Here is a 17,973-nt window from a genome sequence, read left to right on the forward strand (position 1 = left end):
CTAGCGCTGCGTTAACATGTGATGTGAGTTTTACAGTATTGGGACTGAGCGCCAGAACTGCAGCTGATAGAATGTGATACTACCATATTTCTTCAAAAGCAGATCGTGGAGACATTAAATCATCCACGATCAAAAATCGTGATATCGCATAAGCACAAGTATAAAACGACTGTTATCATGTCTGAAAACAAACACAAGTAACGGAGTTTACAAAACTGTATCGCACGCATTTATTCATCGCACAGACCAATCTTTTCGTAACTGTACAGCCCTGCAATGAGTATCACAATGTATTCTTTTGAAAATTATGTATTGAATGATTATTAGTGTTGAATATAAACTCCTCTTAGGAATTTCACCATTCAATGGGAATTTATCTGAGCATATTCTTAAATAAGGAAATCTATTCAGTGATTGGTCCATGCCTATGTCATCATCCAAAATCCCGTTTGTGGCACAGCAAAGTGTTGTGAATCATCTCTAAGACTGACACTTAAGATTTAGTCCTACACTTCACTTAAATTACGACTGAGATGCTTGATAACTAACTTCTAAGCACAGCTTTGAGCCAAGAGTTGTTTTACTCTTAAGTCCATTCTTAGCAGTGTTCTTGTGAGTAATTCTCAGAGGCTTGATAAATACGGGTTCAGATTTGTTGAAAGCTTCACGGTGTCTGGTCAGAACAGTGATGTTTCACAGCAAGAGTAGCGTTACTAGAGTACAGTAAGGTGGTTTATCTTTAAAGCTCAGCTAAACATTGGTCTCTTTAGTCGGTTGAGCCTTCGTCCTCCATTGTGCCTTTGAGAAGAGTCATGTGATCATGGTTGATGTTCATCTGAGTTGAATCATTCTATAATTCTATAGTTGATTTCAGTTTGTTTGCTTTGAATTCCTAATTCCTAATATTACCGGTTTTCTCAGTCGCTTTGGTACAATTGTTGAATCATGCTTAACATTTCTAAACCAGTGAGTTAATTTCTCAAAATAATTGTAATCAAAGTTTGAAACACAGTGCAAAACAGTTACAGACATTAAAGCAAAAGTACACAACATTTATGTGGTCTTTTATAAGTCTGTATTCTTTATATTTTACTTAGTTTTAAACCCAGTTCAGTCCAGCAGAAGAGCTCAAACCCAGAGTCCAGCTGTGTGTCTATGAAGAGTAACTGCTCTATGGATGAGCCACACAACTTTAAGAGTGGAGACAAACGGCCTGATCTCAGGTATATAATTTCTATAAAAGATGTGCTTATTGTATTTTATTTGTATGAAATTATTAATATACATCAGTTTAATGAGTTACAATCTTGCTGGTTTCGGTCTATTAATGATCATCATTGTGCTCTTGTGTAAAGCTCTATGTGTTGTATTGTTAATACATTCACACACTGTAAAAGCTGTTGGTCTGTTACTCAGTTAATGACACAATTACATCAATATCAGTGTGTCTGATTCTTTACCCTCTTCATTCTGATTTAAGGTCAACTCTTCCATCCAGACCAGTTAAAAACAAAACTGTGTACAAGCCTGTGATTCAACCACAAGACTTTAATGAAAGCAAGTTTCCTGGTTTCAGGTAAAATTCAGGACTTTGTTGTTGTTGTTGTTTAATTTTAGGTGCTGCAATTCACATCACACATCACTCACACACATGATTAATGATTTACACATTTCAGAAACCTAATGATGTTCTGTGTCCCATAAATAGTTTTGTAATTTATGGCTATTTACTTCTCTGACTTGTGTAATAATGTGGTATTTTAATCTTACAGCCATGACTCTAATCCTGCTGTCCTCAACACATTGAGATCAAATCTGAGACAGAAGTTTGAGTGTTTGTATGAGGGAATATCAAAGCAGGGAAACCCAACACTCCTGAATGAGATCTACACAGAGCTCTACATCACAGAGAGTGGAAGTGGAGAGATCAATAATGAGCATGAGGTGAGACAGATCGAGACACAGTCCAGGAGAGCAGAAACAGAGGACACACCGATCAAATGCAGTGACATCTTTAGACCTTTACCTGGACAAGACAAACCCATCAGAACTGTGCTGACAAAGGGAGTCGCTGGCATTGGGAAAACAGTCTCTGTGCAGAAGCTCATCCTGGACTGGGCTGAAGGGAAAGAGAATCAGGACGTCCAGCTCATATTTCCACTTGCTTTCAGAGAGCTCAACTTGATGAAGGACAAAACACTCAGTCTTTCAGATCTTCTTCATCTCTTTTTCCCCGAAACTAAAGAAATGGACATATCCAGTGATGAGTATAAAGTGTTGTTCATCTTTGATGGTCTGGATGAGTGTCGTCTGTCTCTGAACTTTAAGAGCGATGTGAGGTTGTGTGATATATCTGAATCAGCCTCAGTGGACGAGCTGCTGAAGAACCTCATTGAGGGGAATCTGCTTCCCTCGTCTCTCATCTGGATCACCTCCAGACCAGCAGCAGCGGATCTCGTCCCCTCTGAGTGTGTCCATCGAGTGACAGAGGTACGAGGCTTCAGTGACACACAGAAGCAGGAATACTTCAGGAAGAGAATCAGTGATCAGAGTCTGGCCGACAGGATCATCTCACACCTGAAGTCCTCGAGGAGCCTCTTTATTATGTGCCACATCCCAGTGTTCTGCTGGATCTCAGCCACTGTTCTAGAGGAGATGTTGAGGAAATCACGGAGAGGAGAGATTCCCAAGACTCTCACTCAGATGTACACACACTTCCTGATCATTCAGACCAACATCAAACATGAGAAGGACTATGAGAAGAAAGTGAAAGATGAAGACATGATTGTCAAACTGGGGAAACTGGCTTATCTGCAGCTTGTGAAAGGCAACCTGATCTTCTATGAGGAAGACCTGAGCGAGTGTGGCATTGATGAGGCAGAAGCATCAGTTTACTCAGGATTGTGCACTCAGATCTTCAGAGAGGAGTTGGGCTTGTGTCAGGGGAAAGTCTTCAGCTTTGTTCATCTGAGCATTCAGGAGCATCTAGCAGCTCTATATGTGCATCTCTCCTTTATCAACAATAACATCAATGTGTTTGACCAGATTACCAAACCAACTAATGGAGACACAGTTTCCCTATCGGATCTCCATCAGAGAGCTGTGGATGAGGCTTTACACAGTAAAAATGGGCATCTGGACCTTTTCCTTCGTTTCCTTCTGGGTCTGTCAGTGAAGTCTAACCAGAGTCTCTTACAAGAACTGAAGACACAGACAGCAAACAGCTCTCACAGCAATAAGAGAACAGTTGACTATATTAAAGAAAAGATCAGTGAGAATCCCTCTCCAGATAAATACATCAATCTGTTTCACTGTCTGAATGAACTGGGTGATCTTTCTCTAGTGAACGCAGCTAAACCTCATACGGGCTCTAGAGGATTACGTGCTGTGAAACTCTCCTCGTCTCAGTGGTCAGCTTTAGTGTTTGTGTTGTTGTCCTCAGAGGAGACACTGCAGAGGTTTGACCTGAGGAGATTAATTGGAGGCAGAACTGATCGGTAAGTAACACTGAGTGCAATCATTACAGTCTAAAACATTATGAACAAAGAGAAACTCAGAGATCAGAGGTGTTTAAATCACGGGGCACAGACTGATTTCTGGGATATTGTAGATCATTTGCGTGTGTTCCTCAAACCGTGGCTGTGTCCTAGTAAGACTGCATATCTCGACTGCCACGTCATCAAGCGCCTCTGAAGGCCGTCTCAGTTTGAAGGATGTTTTGAAGACAGACTTCATTTTGTGTCTTTAATTCAGCTCATTTTGAAGGATGCATCAAGTATATCCTTTGTGTTCTTCAATCTCCCACAATCCTTTGCACACATTCTAATTAATGTAAAAGAACTGATGGAAAACGAGTCGGCACTGAGTTTATCTGAGTTCATTATGAAATGTAAGACACAGATAATGTATTCGGAGATGAAGGCATACATGTTATCTTTTGTTTCTGTGTAAATGAATCACTGAACACTAAACTGACAATAATGTAAGACACTGGGAGACACAGACGGCTGCCATTCACTGTATTGCATTCATAAAAAAGCCAGTTAATATAAAGATATTTAATAGGAAGTATTTTTCCTAAATTAAGTTTTAATATTATTATACAAGAGAAGTATTAAGAAAATAAATTAGATTAATGTCTCATCATCATTTTTCTTTATCACCAGTTGCTGGCAAAATGGACAATGATTCACATTTTATGCACATCATTTCCTGTGACAATAAAACTAAGCAAATTATTAAATTAATAAGTATGTAAATAAACAAGTAACAAGCAAACAAACTCGTGTGCTTAATTTCTACGAATAATTTGCTGATGCAGGTACAAAAAGACTCTTTTCTTGCCCCCCCGCCCAACTCGGGAGTTAAATGTCTCCATGGTGATAACCATAGCAACGGACAGGACAAACAAACCTGATGTGTCATAATAGTGTTGTAGTGTAAATGCAGACTAATAGCCCTGCCACAGCAACACTAACGAGGAGAAGAAGAACTAATCAGTGACGGCTGAATACGAGGCTTCTACAGTTATAGATATAAAACCACTTTTTCACATGTCCTTTATAAAGCAGTGTTTAATTAAAACAATTATTTGAGGGTATTCAGGAAGGTATAATGTATTATTTACTTATGATATGAATTATTATTATTATTATTATTAATAATTAACTTTAACTTTAAATAATTTTTATTTTCAATTAGTGCCACACAGAACACAGCAGATGAAGTTCTCCAGAAGCTGACGCCTGTGGTTACAGCAACTAGATGCGCTTGGTAAGTAACACTGAGAACAAGCATCACTGTTAAAACATTATAACAGTTCTTACTTAAACATTATAAATTAATGGTTTAACAAAAAATATGAGTCACACTTCAGCTCTTACCTATCTGACCTGATTTGTGATCTACTTAACCATTTTTTATGATATATGTGTGAGAAATTTATATTCAAATATATGCATTTGTAATGTATGCATATAAACATTTATATTTAATGTATGTAATGTATTCAATGTATTCCATTTGATCAGTTTCATATAATCTTTCTCCCTCACATAGAGACATAATCTCTTACAATAACAGTTAAATTTACTGATATATTGAATTCATTGTTTAAAAAAATAGATATTGCACAAATTATAAAAACAATCAAGAAAAGCTAAGATTTCTGTTTTGATCTGAGAGAGTGAAGAGTGTGTCATTGTTCTCTACAGGTTGAATAGGTGTGGTGTGACAGATGAAGGTTGTGCTGCTCTGGCTTCAGCTCTGAGATCAAACCCCTCACACCTGAGAGATCTGGATCTGTCTGATAATAATCTAGGAGACTCAGGAGTGAAGCTGTTTTCTGCTGGACTGGAGAATCCTCACTGTAAACTGGAGACACTGAGGTAAGATCATACGTTACTCTCACATGAAACTGTCACTAGGGGCGTTTCCATTACAGATTTGCACAAAATGACGGCGTTTCCATTAACCGATATTATGCGACTAAAACTTCATTCGTTATAAGCGTTAATGTCCTGTATTGGGGGCTGCTACTATTTGCTTCAGCTTTTCAAACGTAGAAGTATGATAAAGACATGATAAAGACATGATAGGCTATATACATTTTATGTGGATAAAGGCATATTTTGTACATGACTACACATGTCCTTAAAAGGCCTAGAAAATATATAGATTTAACGACATAACATCTTATTATTATGACAAAAGATGTCGTTAAAATGACATAACATCTCGTTATTACGTCATAATTGGGTGGATAAAATAATATGTATGTGGCAGCAATACACCACCGTACAAACTGCCTTGAGATCAGGCTGAACTATTAGGCCGACACTTCTGAATACACAATACAAACACAAACACATAAATATGCTGTTTAAAGCTCTTCCAGTTGTGCTTCAGGATCAGGGTGGACACGCTGGAGTGTAGAAGCTAAAAACTGCAGTGTAATGCCACAAAACACACACACACACACACACACACACACACCTGTAGTGTAAATGTACGACCACTTTCAAAAAATAAAAGCTTTGACATGACCATTTTGTCATATTTTTGTGTTAATGGAATTAAACTAAAACCTTTTTATTTCTATTTATTTGATGTTTTGTTGGGAAAATAAATATTAGACAGATTCTTCTAAAAAAGGCTGAAATATATTTCACTAAAATATTACAGATTAAAACACGAAAGAAAACGTGCTGAGTTTCAGCTCATTGTGGCGCGCTCCAAACATCTATAAAGGAAACAGAGACATTACGTTTGTTTCCGTTATTTTACAAAATCTGAATATCTTGTGTAAATGTATGAATTATGTCTTGCTTTTATCTGTATGAGCATAAATTACGGAGTAAGAGTTTACTCTCTTGGCAGGAATAAATCCAGTGGTCGCGCCGCCGCCTCTGAATAAAATACAGTCAAACATATAAAATGTTACACGCTCAATCTGAATAGTCTGTAATATAATCTGTGGCGTTCAGCGTGTCCACCGCCTCACTGCGCTGTTATATGGGAAAGATGATATTTTACGTCAATAATGCCGAGTACAAAGCTTAGCCTACATAATAGGCCTAATAGTTCAGCTTGATTCGCAGATCATGAAACATCTGGATTCGTGCCGAATGAGGAATGTAGGCTTTTTTCATTTAAATTAATTCGTTTGGCATCTTATTAGTTTTATTTAAATAAAAAACCTGTTCCTCGCCTTGAATATATATATATCCATAGAAGCTGGCATGGCATTAAACAAAGAAAAGAAAAGAGAGATATTAGTAGTAGTATTATAGCCTAAATATTATTATTATTATTATAAACTAGGCTACAAAAAAAAGTCAAACAAAATAACGTTATTAATCTGTATTTGTTCTAATCAAACCGGTTTCTGAACGTTTATAAAACAGAAGAAACGCAGGATCAGAAACGTTAAAATAGGACTGGTTCTGCTCGAGTGAACCGGGGATTTTATTCATTTTTACAGATTGTACTTTTAAGTGGCCAATGAATGAACAATATTATAAAAATATTTTAATATGTCTGAAAACTTCATATCTTTGACAAAGATAGACATTAAAATGCAATATCATTTTATGTTAGACTGTCATAAGTCACATTTTCGTCATTGTGTCCTTGCAAAAGATCTTTTATATGTTATTTAAATGTCAAAGAAATGAATTCACAGTGTAATAATTCCACAATGTGGGAATTAGCGTTGCTAAAATGGGACGGGATATTTGCACTTATAAGTTCACTAAAAATGCTATTTTATGCTACAAACGCCCATGACAAGCATGTAAAAACCACTGATAACTGAATCATTAATATTTTATTTCTATTTGAGCTGTTCATAAACAATATATTCTACTTAAAAATGTGTTTCTCACACGTTTATGAGCTCGCCGCTTGCTGTCAATACGCGCCAGAGAGAGTTTAACACATCGTTGCACATTATTGTCTTCAGTGCCGCTATAACTGAGAGAGAAACAGGACTGCCCCCTACTGGTGATGTGCGGCATGTGCCAGAGAACTTCACCACGGCCGAATCGCCCAATCCCTTTCCCTGTGATGCTTAATGGACACATCTGCACAACTTTTGATTTAAAACATGTATTAATAAATGTTGGAATGAACATCAACTAAGATTAATAAATGTTGTAGAAGAATCTATCATGGTTCGTTCATGTTAACTAATGTAGTGTACTAGTGTGTAACAAATGAAACCTTATTGTAGTGTAAGCAAATAATCATCTCTGTGAGTCCATGTAATGCAAGTGGATTCAGAAACCACACAAAGTGAACATGACGGTAATCCATAAACCCCAGCTGATGAATCAGTGCTTCTGAAGTGAAACAAATATTTCAAACTTTTTACAATATAAACCTTTGCTTCCGGCCAACACACACACATTCACAAGTTCATGTTTGTCTTAAACGTCAGCACGTTCTGAAGCGTGATATAAGCGAACTGTGAAACTCACAGGAATGCCGCTCATCTGCGCTTCCGCATCACTTCTCGTGTGAGCTTCAGAATGCACTTGTGTCGCTTCACGCCGATATCATTAACCCGTGTGCGACCATTGGCTGGAAGTGAGTGTTTATAACACTCTTATGGAAATATGATCATATATTTTAATTATCATTTAAATCTGACTACTTTTCAAATTGTATTTCATAAACCAACATAATAAAATGATGTTATAATAAAATGAACATGACCTTGTTGTAACAGCGCTTTATATAGATTTATTACATGGCTTGGTTGAATTCTAATGTAGAATGCGGTGTGTTATTTCTTGATATCAGCCGCTGCTAAGTATAACACACCGTTGCCATGGAGAACAGAGCGTTGCTATGGACGCTATGGCCCAGCGCGGGGGGGGAGTGGCCCCGGGGACCAAACAAAATTTTTCTGTAAAAGTCTAGTAGACCAACATACCATAAAAATTTCTTAATCCTCGGTGCCGCGGTTCAGGTAGTTATTTAGGAAAAACTGCATTTTTTGGGTTTGGGGGGGCCCAGCGCGGGGGGGGAGTGGCCCCCGGGGGACCAAACGAAATTTTTCCGTAAAAGTCTAGTGTAGCCCCACTAAATTTCGTTTGGTCCCCGGGGGCCACTCCCCCCCCGCGCTGGGCCCCCCGTGAATTTTTCGTCAACGATACCAGGGACACCGAAACACCGGGGAACATGAAATTTGGTGAGCATGTAGCCCCACTAGACTTTTACGGAAAAATTTCGTTTGGTCCCCGGGGGCCACCCCCCCCCCGCGCTGGCCCCCCCAAACCCAAAAAATGCAGTTTTTCCTAAATAACTACCTGAACCGTGGCACCGAGGATGAAGAAATTTTTATGGTATGTTGCTCTTAAGGGCCCACATCAACCTAGCCCATAATCACTCATTTGTGATTTGCGCCCCTCCCATAAAAAATGAAAATGCAATATTATTCTGCTTTAATCGCCCCTATCTTCAGTGGAGATGTTCAGAACTGCACCATATTTCATGTGTATGATTAACTTGACATCCTCTGGGGGTATGCTAAGTTTCGTAGAATTTCATCCATGGGGGGGTATAAAATAAATTCATTTATGTGCACATTTAGTGACTGTACACTCATCGGCCTGTAGATGGTGGTGTTGAGCGAAGGGTTGCTGGTTTAGGATGATACTGTCACTAAGGTTGCCAACTGTCCCGAATTAGGCGGGACGTCCCGCATTTTGGGCCTAATTTATTTGTCCCGTGCGTGACCTCCCGTGTCCCGTTTTTTGACAAGCTGATAAACCACTGACTGATACAACAGCAACAGCAGCAGTGCTGACCACGACACTTGAGAATGATCACCGACACCTGTCATCATCCAATCACAGCTTTTTTTAATCACTGTTTTGAGACAAATCATTGTTTGATTTGCAAACATCCTCTGCCGTCTGGTCGCTTCCGCTTCAAGCCGGACTCGTCTCGCGCTAACGGTAATTTCCTTTCATTGTCCACGTTTTGATTTCGGCTAATCAATTTTGGCGAATGCAAACAACGTGATTATTGTTCATGAGTCTAACATCCAGCCACGCAAGAAAACATGTAATCTACCTGAGGGAATAATATGCTCAAAAAACATTTCTGATTATTATTAATGATTTAAAGCTTTTAGAAAGTACATAGAAAGCTTTTGTAACATTATCTTAACTGTCACTTTTGATTAATGTAATGCATCCTTGCTGAATAAAAGTAGGCAATTACTTTCTTTATTTTTTTCCCCAAAAAATAATCTTACTAACCCCAAACTTTTGAACTGTAAGCCTAGTGTATAATGTTAAAAAAGCTTTCTATTTTAGATAAATGCTGTTATTTTGAACTATGGTTTGTTTGTAATGTGACTTTTTTCATGTATGACATTAAAATTATTTTTAGAATTAAATACATAAATAGGTTAAGCAATACAAATGTGTTTATGTCTGATAACCTTTTAAACACAAACTTAACTGCAGACACTGAAATGACGTACACTGTGTGATACAGTACAAATATTTTGAGTGTCCCTCATTTTCTTAACCACGATTGTCCCGCATTTTCCTTTTCTGAAGTTGGCAACCCTAACTGTCACACACACACATGCAGGAATACAAACAAACGCAAGCATGCACACACACTGACATCCACACGCACAGACACACACCCATACACACACACATACAAATCCACATGCACAGACACACACACAAACACACACGCGCACACACATGTACGCACGCATACATACACGCACAGACACACACACACACAGACACACACATACACAAACACACACACATACACACACACACAGACAGACATGCACATACTACTACTTTTTTTAGGTATATACATAAACACGCAATACAGCCAAATTGCTCCACGTCATTTCTTTTTGTGGAAAGCCAGTGCAGGCCTGAGCGGCGGTCATATTTTGTACCACCATGCGGTACATCTAGTTTAGCCTATATATATATATATATACTGTACAAGGCCGCATTAATGCACGGGCTGAAGCGCTGGGGCCTCCCATGTTCAGGTTCATGATGAGCTGAAAAGGTCATATTGTTTTGTAACTCGTCAGGTTTTCTGTCAATCCCTCTAATCGCACGTTACATGTGTGCTGATTGAGTGGCCCCTGTGGCCCCATAAGCCCCGTTCACACAGCCGGCGATTGTGTCGCTGTATGTCGCTAGTCTCTATACTGTGAGTCGCTTGTGGGCGTTGGTAGTGCTGTCGCTCTAATGTTATTGGTAGACTGCTCGTCTGGCCACATCTATACAAAACACCATCACAAGTGATACAACTATATTATTTTAATTTGACTAGGAATTAGGCTCAAAAGAAACAGTATGCTGTTGGGAGGGTGTTTTTATATTACCACAGCAGTGTTCAGTGGATTAAATCATTTACTAGATTAATCTACAAATTAAACTCACTCATACTGTCATAAATTACTAAAACGTCATCCGAAATTGACAAATAATCAATTTTCTTGTCCCTAATAGTCGACATAATGCAGGGAAACTGTAAATGAACTGCAGCAGTGCTAAACTTGCATCATAAAACTACAACACTCGAACTATAAATGTATGAATTAAACTCGCTGAGACTGTCGACAGTTTCTTTTCCATGCATCATTTTATTATATCCATGTTTGTGGTTCGTTACAGTCAGATCATATAAAACAGTGAAATCGCCTGAAATACACTGTGATGTAGATTACCTAGATATTATACTTTTTTAACCTGTTAACCTTCACCAGTGCGTCGGCGCACTGAAGCGTTTTTTATTTATTTATGAATATCATTACTAATTTTGGCACAAAAAAAAAACTTATAAAAAAGGCCATATATCCCCCCAAAACTGCACAAAGAGTAAAACATTAATTAAAAAAGTGATAGGCCTAAATGCGTCTAAAAAACTGACATGATTGTTACAAAATCCCAGTCTGCGGCCTCTGGAGAACTCAGAGCAACTGCTAGCATAAAGTTTAAGGTAAAAATTACTGCCATTAAATTATAGTATCTTAATACTATGCAATTAGATAAACTGTTCATTCATTGCATCACTTTACCTCTGTCTTTATCCCCTTTTATCCTCTTCTCTTGACACTGTATCTATCGCAGACTATAATGCTAATTTATAATGTGTCATGTAAATTCGTCCATCCGTCACAATCAGGAAACTTTCACCGTGTCTAGAGCCGGCGCGAGCTGGCAGGCCCGTTTCTACGGGGAGCTTGAGTGTGTTAAGCGCCCTCAAACAAGAGCAATGCTGTCTACACTGGATGAGGCGAGAGGCGACGCTACACAACAACTGACCAACAACTGATCGCGCGCGCTCTGCTTCTGACGCACTTCAAGCACTCGCTGGGGGGGGGGAGATCGATGCGCCGGACCGGAGTCGGGGGACTTAGCTAAGTTTCTGTGGAGTTTTTGCTTTATTTGGTAGTATTTCAAATTAATGGTTTTAAAATAGTATTAGTAAAAATAATAATAATAAAATATAAAAATCAGTCGTTCCCTCATTCTGGCGTCCCTATGGATGAGTGGCGCTCCTAGCATTTGCCTATTCCGCCTCTGCCGCGGGCCGGCCCTGGGTTATCCACTTACTGACCCTTAAACACACCCGGGTCTGTCACACAACCTGCTTTCTGGAATAACCCCCTGGTTTTCTCCTTCTTGTCTTGCGCTCTGGATTTGTTTGTTAGTTTGGACTGATTTTCTGACCTCTGACCTTCTGCCTGTTTTAATGGACTATGACTTTGGATTGTCTCTCAATAAACTGTGTTTGGTTCCTCAGTCGTTGTGCTCAGTGCTGTCCGCAACCAAATCACACACACACACTGCCGTTCAACAGTTCTGGATCGGTAAGATTTATAATGTTTTTAAAAGAAGTCTCTTCTGCTCACCAAGGCTGCATTTATTTGATTAAAAATACAAAAGAACAGTAATGTTATGAAATATTATGACAATTTAAGATAACTGTTTTTTTTATTTTAATATTTTTTCAAATGTAATTTATTCCTGTGATCAAAGCTGAATCTCAGCATCATTACTCCAGTCTTCAGTGTCACATGATCCTTCAGAAATCATTCTGATATGATGATCTGATGCTCAAGAGACATTCATTATTATTATTATCAATGTTGAAAACAGTCGTGTACAATTTTCTTTCAGGATTCTTTGATGAATAGAAAGTTACACTTTACTATATATTCACGTAGAAAATAGCTGTTTTACATTGGAATAATATTTCACAATATTACTGTTATTATTAATGAAATAAATGCAGCAGAACAGACTTCTTTTTAAAACCTTAAAGATATTAGCGATCCCGCACGTTTGGCTGGTAGTGTATCTGCATGTGTTGCTCTGGAATCATCATTCGTCTCCACAACTGCATAATTACACCAGTTGTCTGTAATATGATGGTATTGTATTATACCAGGGATTCCCAAAGTGTGGTACGCGAGCTGCCACCAGGGGGTGCGCGAGAGGAAAAATGTAATGGCGGTCTGTTTTTTTAAGTGGGATTTTTCCATACAATAAAAAAAACATGAACAGTAAACATTTCCTTTGTAAATTCCTTTTCCTTTTATTTTAAATAAAACATTTATTAGTTTTTGATAAAACAAATACATATGAAATGCACAACGACACACCTAAAGTCGCTCCAGGGGCGGCCTTAAGCATCTGGGGGCCCGTTTCAATAACTAATATGGGGCCCTACCCACATAAAACATAATAGAGCAGAAAAAGCAAGGATTCCTGTTGGTTTGCATCAATGGTATGTTATTTTATTACGTGCACTTTCAGCTTCATGAACAGGCAGCTCAACATAGAAATAAACAATATTTGATGCTAAGGACGCTGCTAAGGACGCTCTTAATCAGGAAGTTAATGAATGTCAAATTCCTCCTTCAGATATGAGACCGATTATTAATCGATATATTTTAAATAAGTGGCAAGAAGAGTGGAATATGTACAAGAATAATAAATTGTATGGAACTAATCCGGAAATTACAAATAGACTTTTTATTAATTTTAAAACTAGACTTGATCAAGTTGTCTACACTAGATGTCGTGTGGGTCACACAAGTTTGACCCATGGTTTTTTGCTTAAGGGTGAAGATCCAACTCTATGCATGTTTTGTAAAATTCCCTTATCTGTTAAACATATTTTATTGGATTGTCCTGGACTTATTACAAGCAGAATGCTCTTTTACAAAGTTACTTCACTTAAGGACATATTTAATGAGATTATGCCTGAAAAGGTTTTGGAATTTTTATCATGTGTTAATTTAAAAAATCTCATATAATATGACTTGCTGTGTTTAATTGTTTTGTTTTTTATTGTATTTATATGATATTTGTATTTTTGTAATTGTATTTTTGCCATGAAAATAGCTTTGAGTGCTGACATGGCATTAAATAAAATAATCTGAATCTGAATCTGGACTGACTTAAAAAAACAAAAAACAAAAAAAAAAACAGCTCAAACATCCCCTCAACTTGAATTATTTAACAAAAGCAAATAAGAAAAAGTGTCTGACTGACACTGGACCGAACTTCATAAATAAATAAAAAACGATGTTTAAAGTTGATGTTTGTTGAAGACGGATTATCTTTATTTTGGCTAGCATCCTGTGACGGGGGTTCAGCGGGACCAAAGAAAGAGGTCACTTACTTTTGGTAGACTGAATAAAGCTTTTCTTTTGTTGTCTGATATCTTTCGTTTTCCCCCCGAAAAAAACACTGGAATATGTAGGTTTCATTTCCTATTAAAATTATTTTCCTGCTCAAAATAATGTATTAACCTAACGGCAAAAAAGGCAAAGTATAAACACATAAACTACCGGTATTTATTTACTTCAGATCACCGTTCGCAGGGGCGGTAAACGTCGCCATGGTAACCGAGGCGCAAGTTCGCCTTGGCCTTGGAGGGCGGGGCCTGTTTCAATTGAAACGGGTGAAACATAGGTAAGGCCGCCTCTGAGTCGCTCACGCTAGTGATGGGATTTATGGCTCTTTGAGGGGATCCGGATCTTGGCGATCTTCAAAAGAACGGCTGTTTTGGCTCTTTTTAAAAATTTAGTCAGTTTTAAGAAGCCAGCTTGGGGGCATCTCAGTTTATCCTGAGGCCCCGTTTACACGTACATGGTTATTTTGAAAAACGGAGACATTTCCCTTCGTTTGCACCCTTCGTTTACACGCAAACGGAGGATTCGCCAATGAAACCGATTCTTTCTAAAAACTCCGGCCAGAGTGGAGATTTTGAAAATCTTCGTTTGCACGTTTGCATGTAAACAGAAAAACGGAGTTTTAGGCAGCGACGTCACGGAATGTGACCATTTTCGGGATTCTGATTGGCTAAGGTGGGCTTGAGCTTCTCGTTACACTGCCACCTACAGGTTTGGCATGCTCTTGACAGCATATACACAGGTTCGTGTGCACGATGTTATTTTTGAAAACGAAGAGGGGAGAAATGTCCGTTTATGAAAATAGCCATCCACGTGTAAACGTTGAGACGCTCACGCACACACAAGCAAACTCTACACACACGAGACGCGCCGAACTCTCCGCGCACATACTCAGAGACGCGCGCGCGCACACACAAACTCTCCACGCACATACTTATATGAAACGCGAGCACACACACACAAACTCGCGCACATACACATACTCAATGCGACCCGAGCACACACACAAACTCTCCGCGCAGGCGCGCACATACTCATATGAGATGCGAGCACACACACACACACACAATACCATAAAGATGTGGAAAAGTCGATCAAAAGTATGGCTACATTTCTCCAGGCTCGATGCCAACAGCGCGCGATGCAGTATTTGCGGTAAAATAATTGCTGCAAAGACCGGTACCGCGACAGATATGATGAAGCCCTTGACAGTGCACGGAGTAAACATAAGAGCAGAAAGTGGCTCCGTCTTCGACTGGTAAATGAAGAGATGCCTTGATCAGTCTGATAGTGTTTATATTGCAATAATGACCTACTGAATGTACAATGCCGTTCAAAAATTTTTGGTTAGTCAGAATTTTTTTTCAGTAAGGATGCATTAAAGTGATCAAAAGTGACCTTAAAACATGTCACATGTGTAATGTTACAAGATATTTCGTTTTTAAATAAATGCTGTTCTTTTGAAAATTTTATACATCAAAGAATCATGAAAAAAATTATAGTTTCCAAAATATTAAGCAGCAAACTGTTTTCATATTTCTAAAGGGTCATGTGACACTGAAGTAATGATTTTGAAAATTCATCTTTGACATCACATGAATAAATTACATTTTGAAATATATTCAAATAAGATTTTAAATTGTAATACTATTTCACAATATTACAAGTTTTACTGTATTTTTGATCAAACAAATTCAGCTTTGGTGAGCTCTTTTATATATATAAAAAAATATTGTTCAAAATATTGTTGTTTATTTTATGTTTGAGCCTATGCTCTTTGTTACTTGAAGCTGCAGTTGGTAACTTCTGTAAAAATGTATTTTTTACATATTTGTTAAAACTGTCATTATGTCCAGACAGTAGAATATGAGACAGATAATCTGTGAAAAAATCAAGCTCCCCAGGCTCCTCCCAGTGGTCCTATTGCCATTTGCAGAAGTACACCGCTCCCGGTAAGAAACAACCAATCAGAGCCAGGAGGAGTGTCTTAGCAGTGTCAATCATACTTGTGTACGCGCTGATCACTCCCCTCTCTCGCACGGCACAGCGCGCACCGTCGTTCAAAATCAAGATAGCCGGTGTGCCGCAGCTGTGCTAATGGCCTCGGACAAACAACCAAAACGGCCAATTTCTCGAGTGGCACCAGCTCATGCAACAAAGACAGGTAAACGGAAAAAGACCGATGACGATAAACAAGCCCGTCGGAGCCCATTGACTCAGTGTCAAAACTCTAGCCGCATAGCATACAGATAAAATGTCACGCACTGTGCAAAGCAACAATAGAAACCTGCTAATTCACTGGCTTGTCATGTTGCTGAAATAATGTAGTAGCAAACCTTATTTAGCATTACACATCGCTAGAATAATTACTTAGATACTGTAACGTTACCATTATATTATCTTGCTTGCTATTTATAACTTATAGAAAGAGTGCAACGTTATGAAGTTACATTACATGTATTGCAAAATACGTAATGATTTGAGGACCAAGTTTGTAGTCAAAGTATGGGCAGGCCATAGTCAATGTAAAGCATATTGTTGATGTTTCATCCCTACCAGTGAATGTGCGATAACTGTTTATCCGCCGTCATCAGTGGCCCTGCATGTTTACTAGCCTGCGCGTTCACGGCAGGCTCCCTTGTGGGGGAGGAGCTGTGGAGGGAGGAGCTGTGGAGGGAGGAGCTGTGGGGGAGGAGCTGTGGAGGGAGGAGCTGTGGGGGAGGAGCTGTGGAGGGAGGAGCTGTGGGGGAGGAGCTGTGGGGGAGGAGCTGTGGAGGGAGGAGCTGTGGGGGAGGAGCTGTGGAGGGAGGAGCTGTGGGGGAGGAGCTGTGGAGGGAGGAGCTGTGGGGGAGGAGCTGTGGAGGGAGGAGCTGTGGGGGGAGGAGCTGTGGAGGGAGGAGCTGTGGAGGGAGGAGCTGTGGGGGGAGGAGCTGTGGAGGGAGGAGCTGTGGAGGGAGGAGCTGTGGGGGGAGGAGCTGTGGGGGGAGGAGCTGTGGGGGGAGGAGCTGTGGAGGGAGGAGCTGTGGGGGAGGAGCTGTGGAGGGAGGAGCTGTGGGGGGAGGAGCTGTGGGGGGAGGAGCTGTGGAGGGAGGAGCTGTGGAGGGAGGAGCTGTGGAGGGAGGAGCTGTGGGGGGAGGAGCTGTGGAGGGAGGAGCTGTGGGGGAGGAGCTGTGGGGGAGGAGCTGTGGAGGGAGGAGCTGTGGGGGAGGAGCTGTGGAGGGAGGAGCTGTGGGGGAGGAGCTGTGGGGGAGGAGCTGTGGGGGAGGAGCTGTGGAGGGAGGAGCTGTAGAGCAGCAGAGAGCGAGGGGGAGTGACCTGTAAGCTGTGCTTGTTCGAATTTTCAGGCTAAGTCAACGTTTTCTAAAAGCTACTGCAGCTTTAATTATGTTGTGGATCGTGTGTAGGCTAATTTTATTGTCGCACTTGAAAAGTATCAGATTGATCCTCGTTTTTATTTATTTTATCTATTTCGGAGCCTATTCTCTTTAATGGTGTGGATATGACCAATTTGTTATGACCGTTGTGTTATGATGATGATGCTAGCTCCACGGCAGGGCCGGCCCTGACCAATTTGCTGCCCTAGGCAAGATTTTACCTGGCGCCCCATGCATTACAACCCATTTCACCCCGTCATTGTGTTCATGATTATATATATATATATATATATATATATATATATATATATATATATATATATATATATATATATATATATATACACACACACACACACACACACACACACACACACACACACACACACA

The 17,973-nt window shown here is 39.6% G+C and overlaps 1 protein-coding gene across 12 annotated transcripts in view; it reads left to right on the plus strand.

Annotated features, from left to right (window-relative positions):
* Window positions 1-17,973, plus strand: part of LOC311073496 (NLR family CARD domain-containing protein 3-like) — a 239,259-nt gene that overhangs the window by 105,985 nt on the left and 115,301 nt on the right. For 10 of the 12 annotated variants that reach the window (XM_084099313.1, XM_084099310.1, XM_084099311.1 and 7 more), the window contains one exon: window positions 5,214-5,387. The exons of 1 other annotated variant lie outside the window; for it this stretch is intronic. In XM_084099313.1, the coding sequence (XP_083955439.1) occupies window positions 5,214-5,387 (174 nt within the window). Of the gene's footprint in view, window positions 1-1,097; window positions 1,224-1,480; window positions 1,577-1,772; window positions 3,498-4,701; window positions 4,774-5,213; window positions 5,388-17,973 lie in introns of all 12 variants that reach the window. One more of the 12 variants, XM_084099306.1, reaches the window with a different exon arrangement.

The sequence above is a fragment of the Abramis brama genome (assembly GCF_963993115.1).
Source record: "Abramis brama genome assembly, chromosome: 22".
NCBI lineage: Eukaryota > Metazoa > Chordata > Actinopteri > Cypriniformes > Leuciscidae > Abramis > Abramis brama.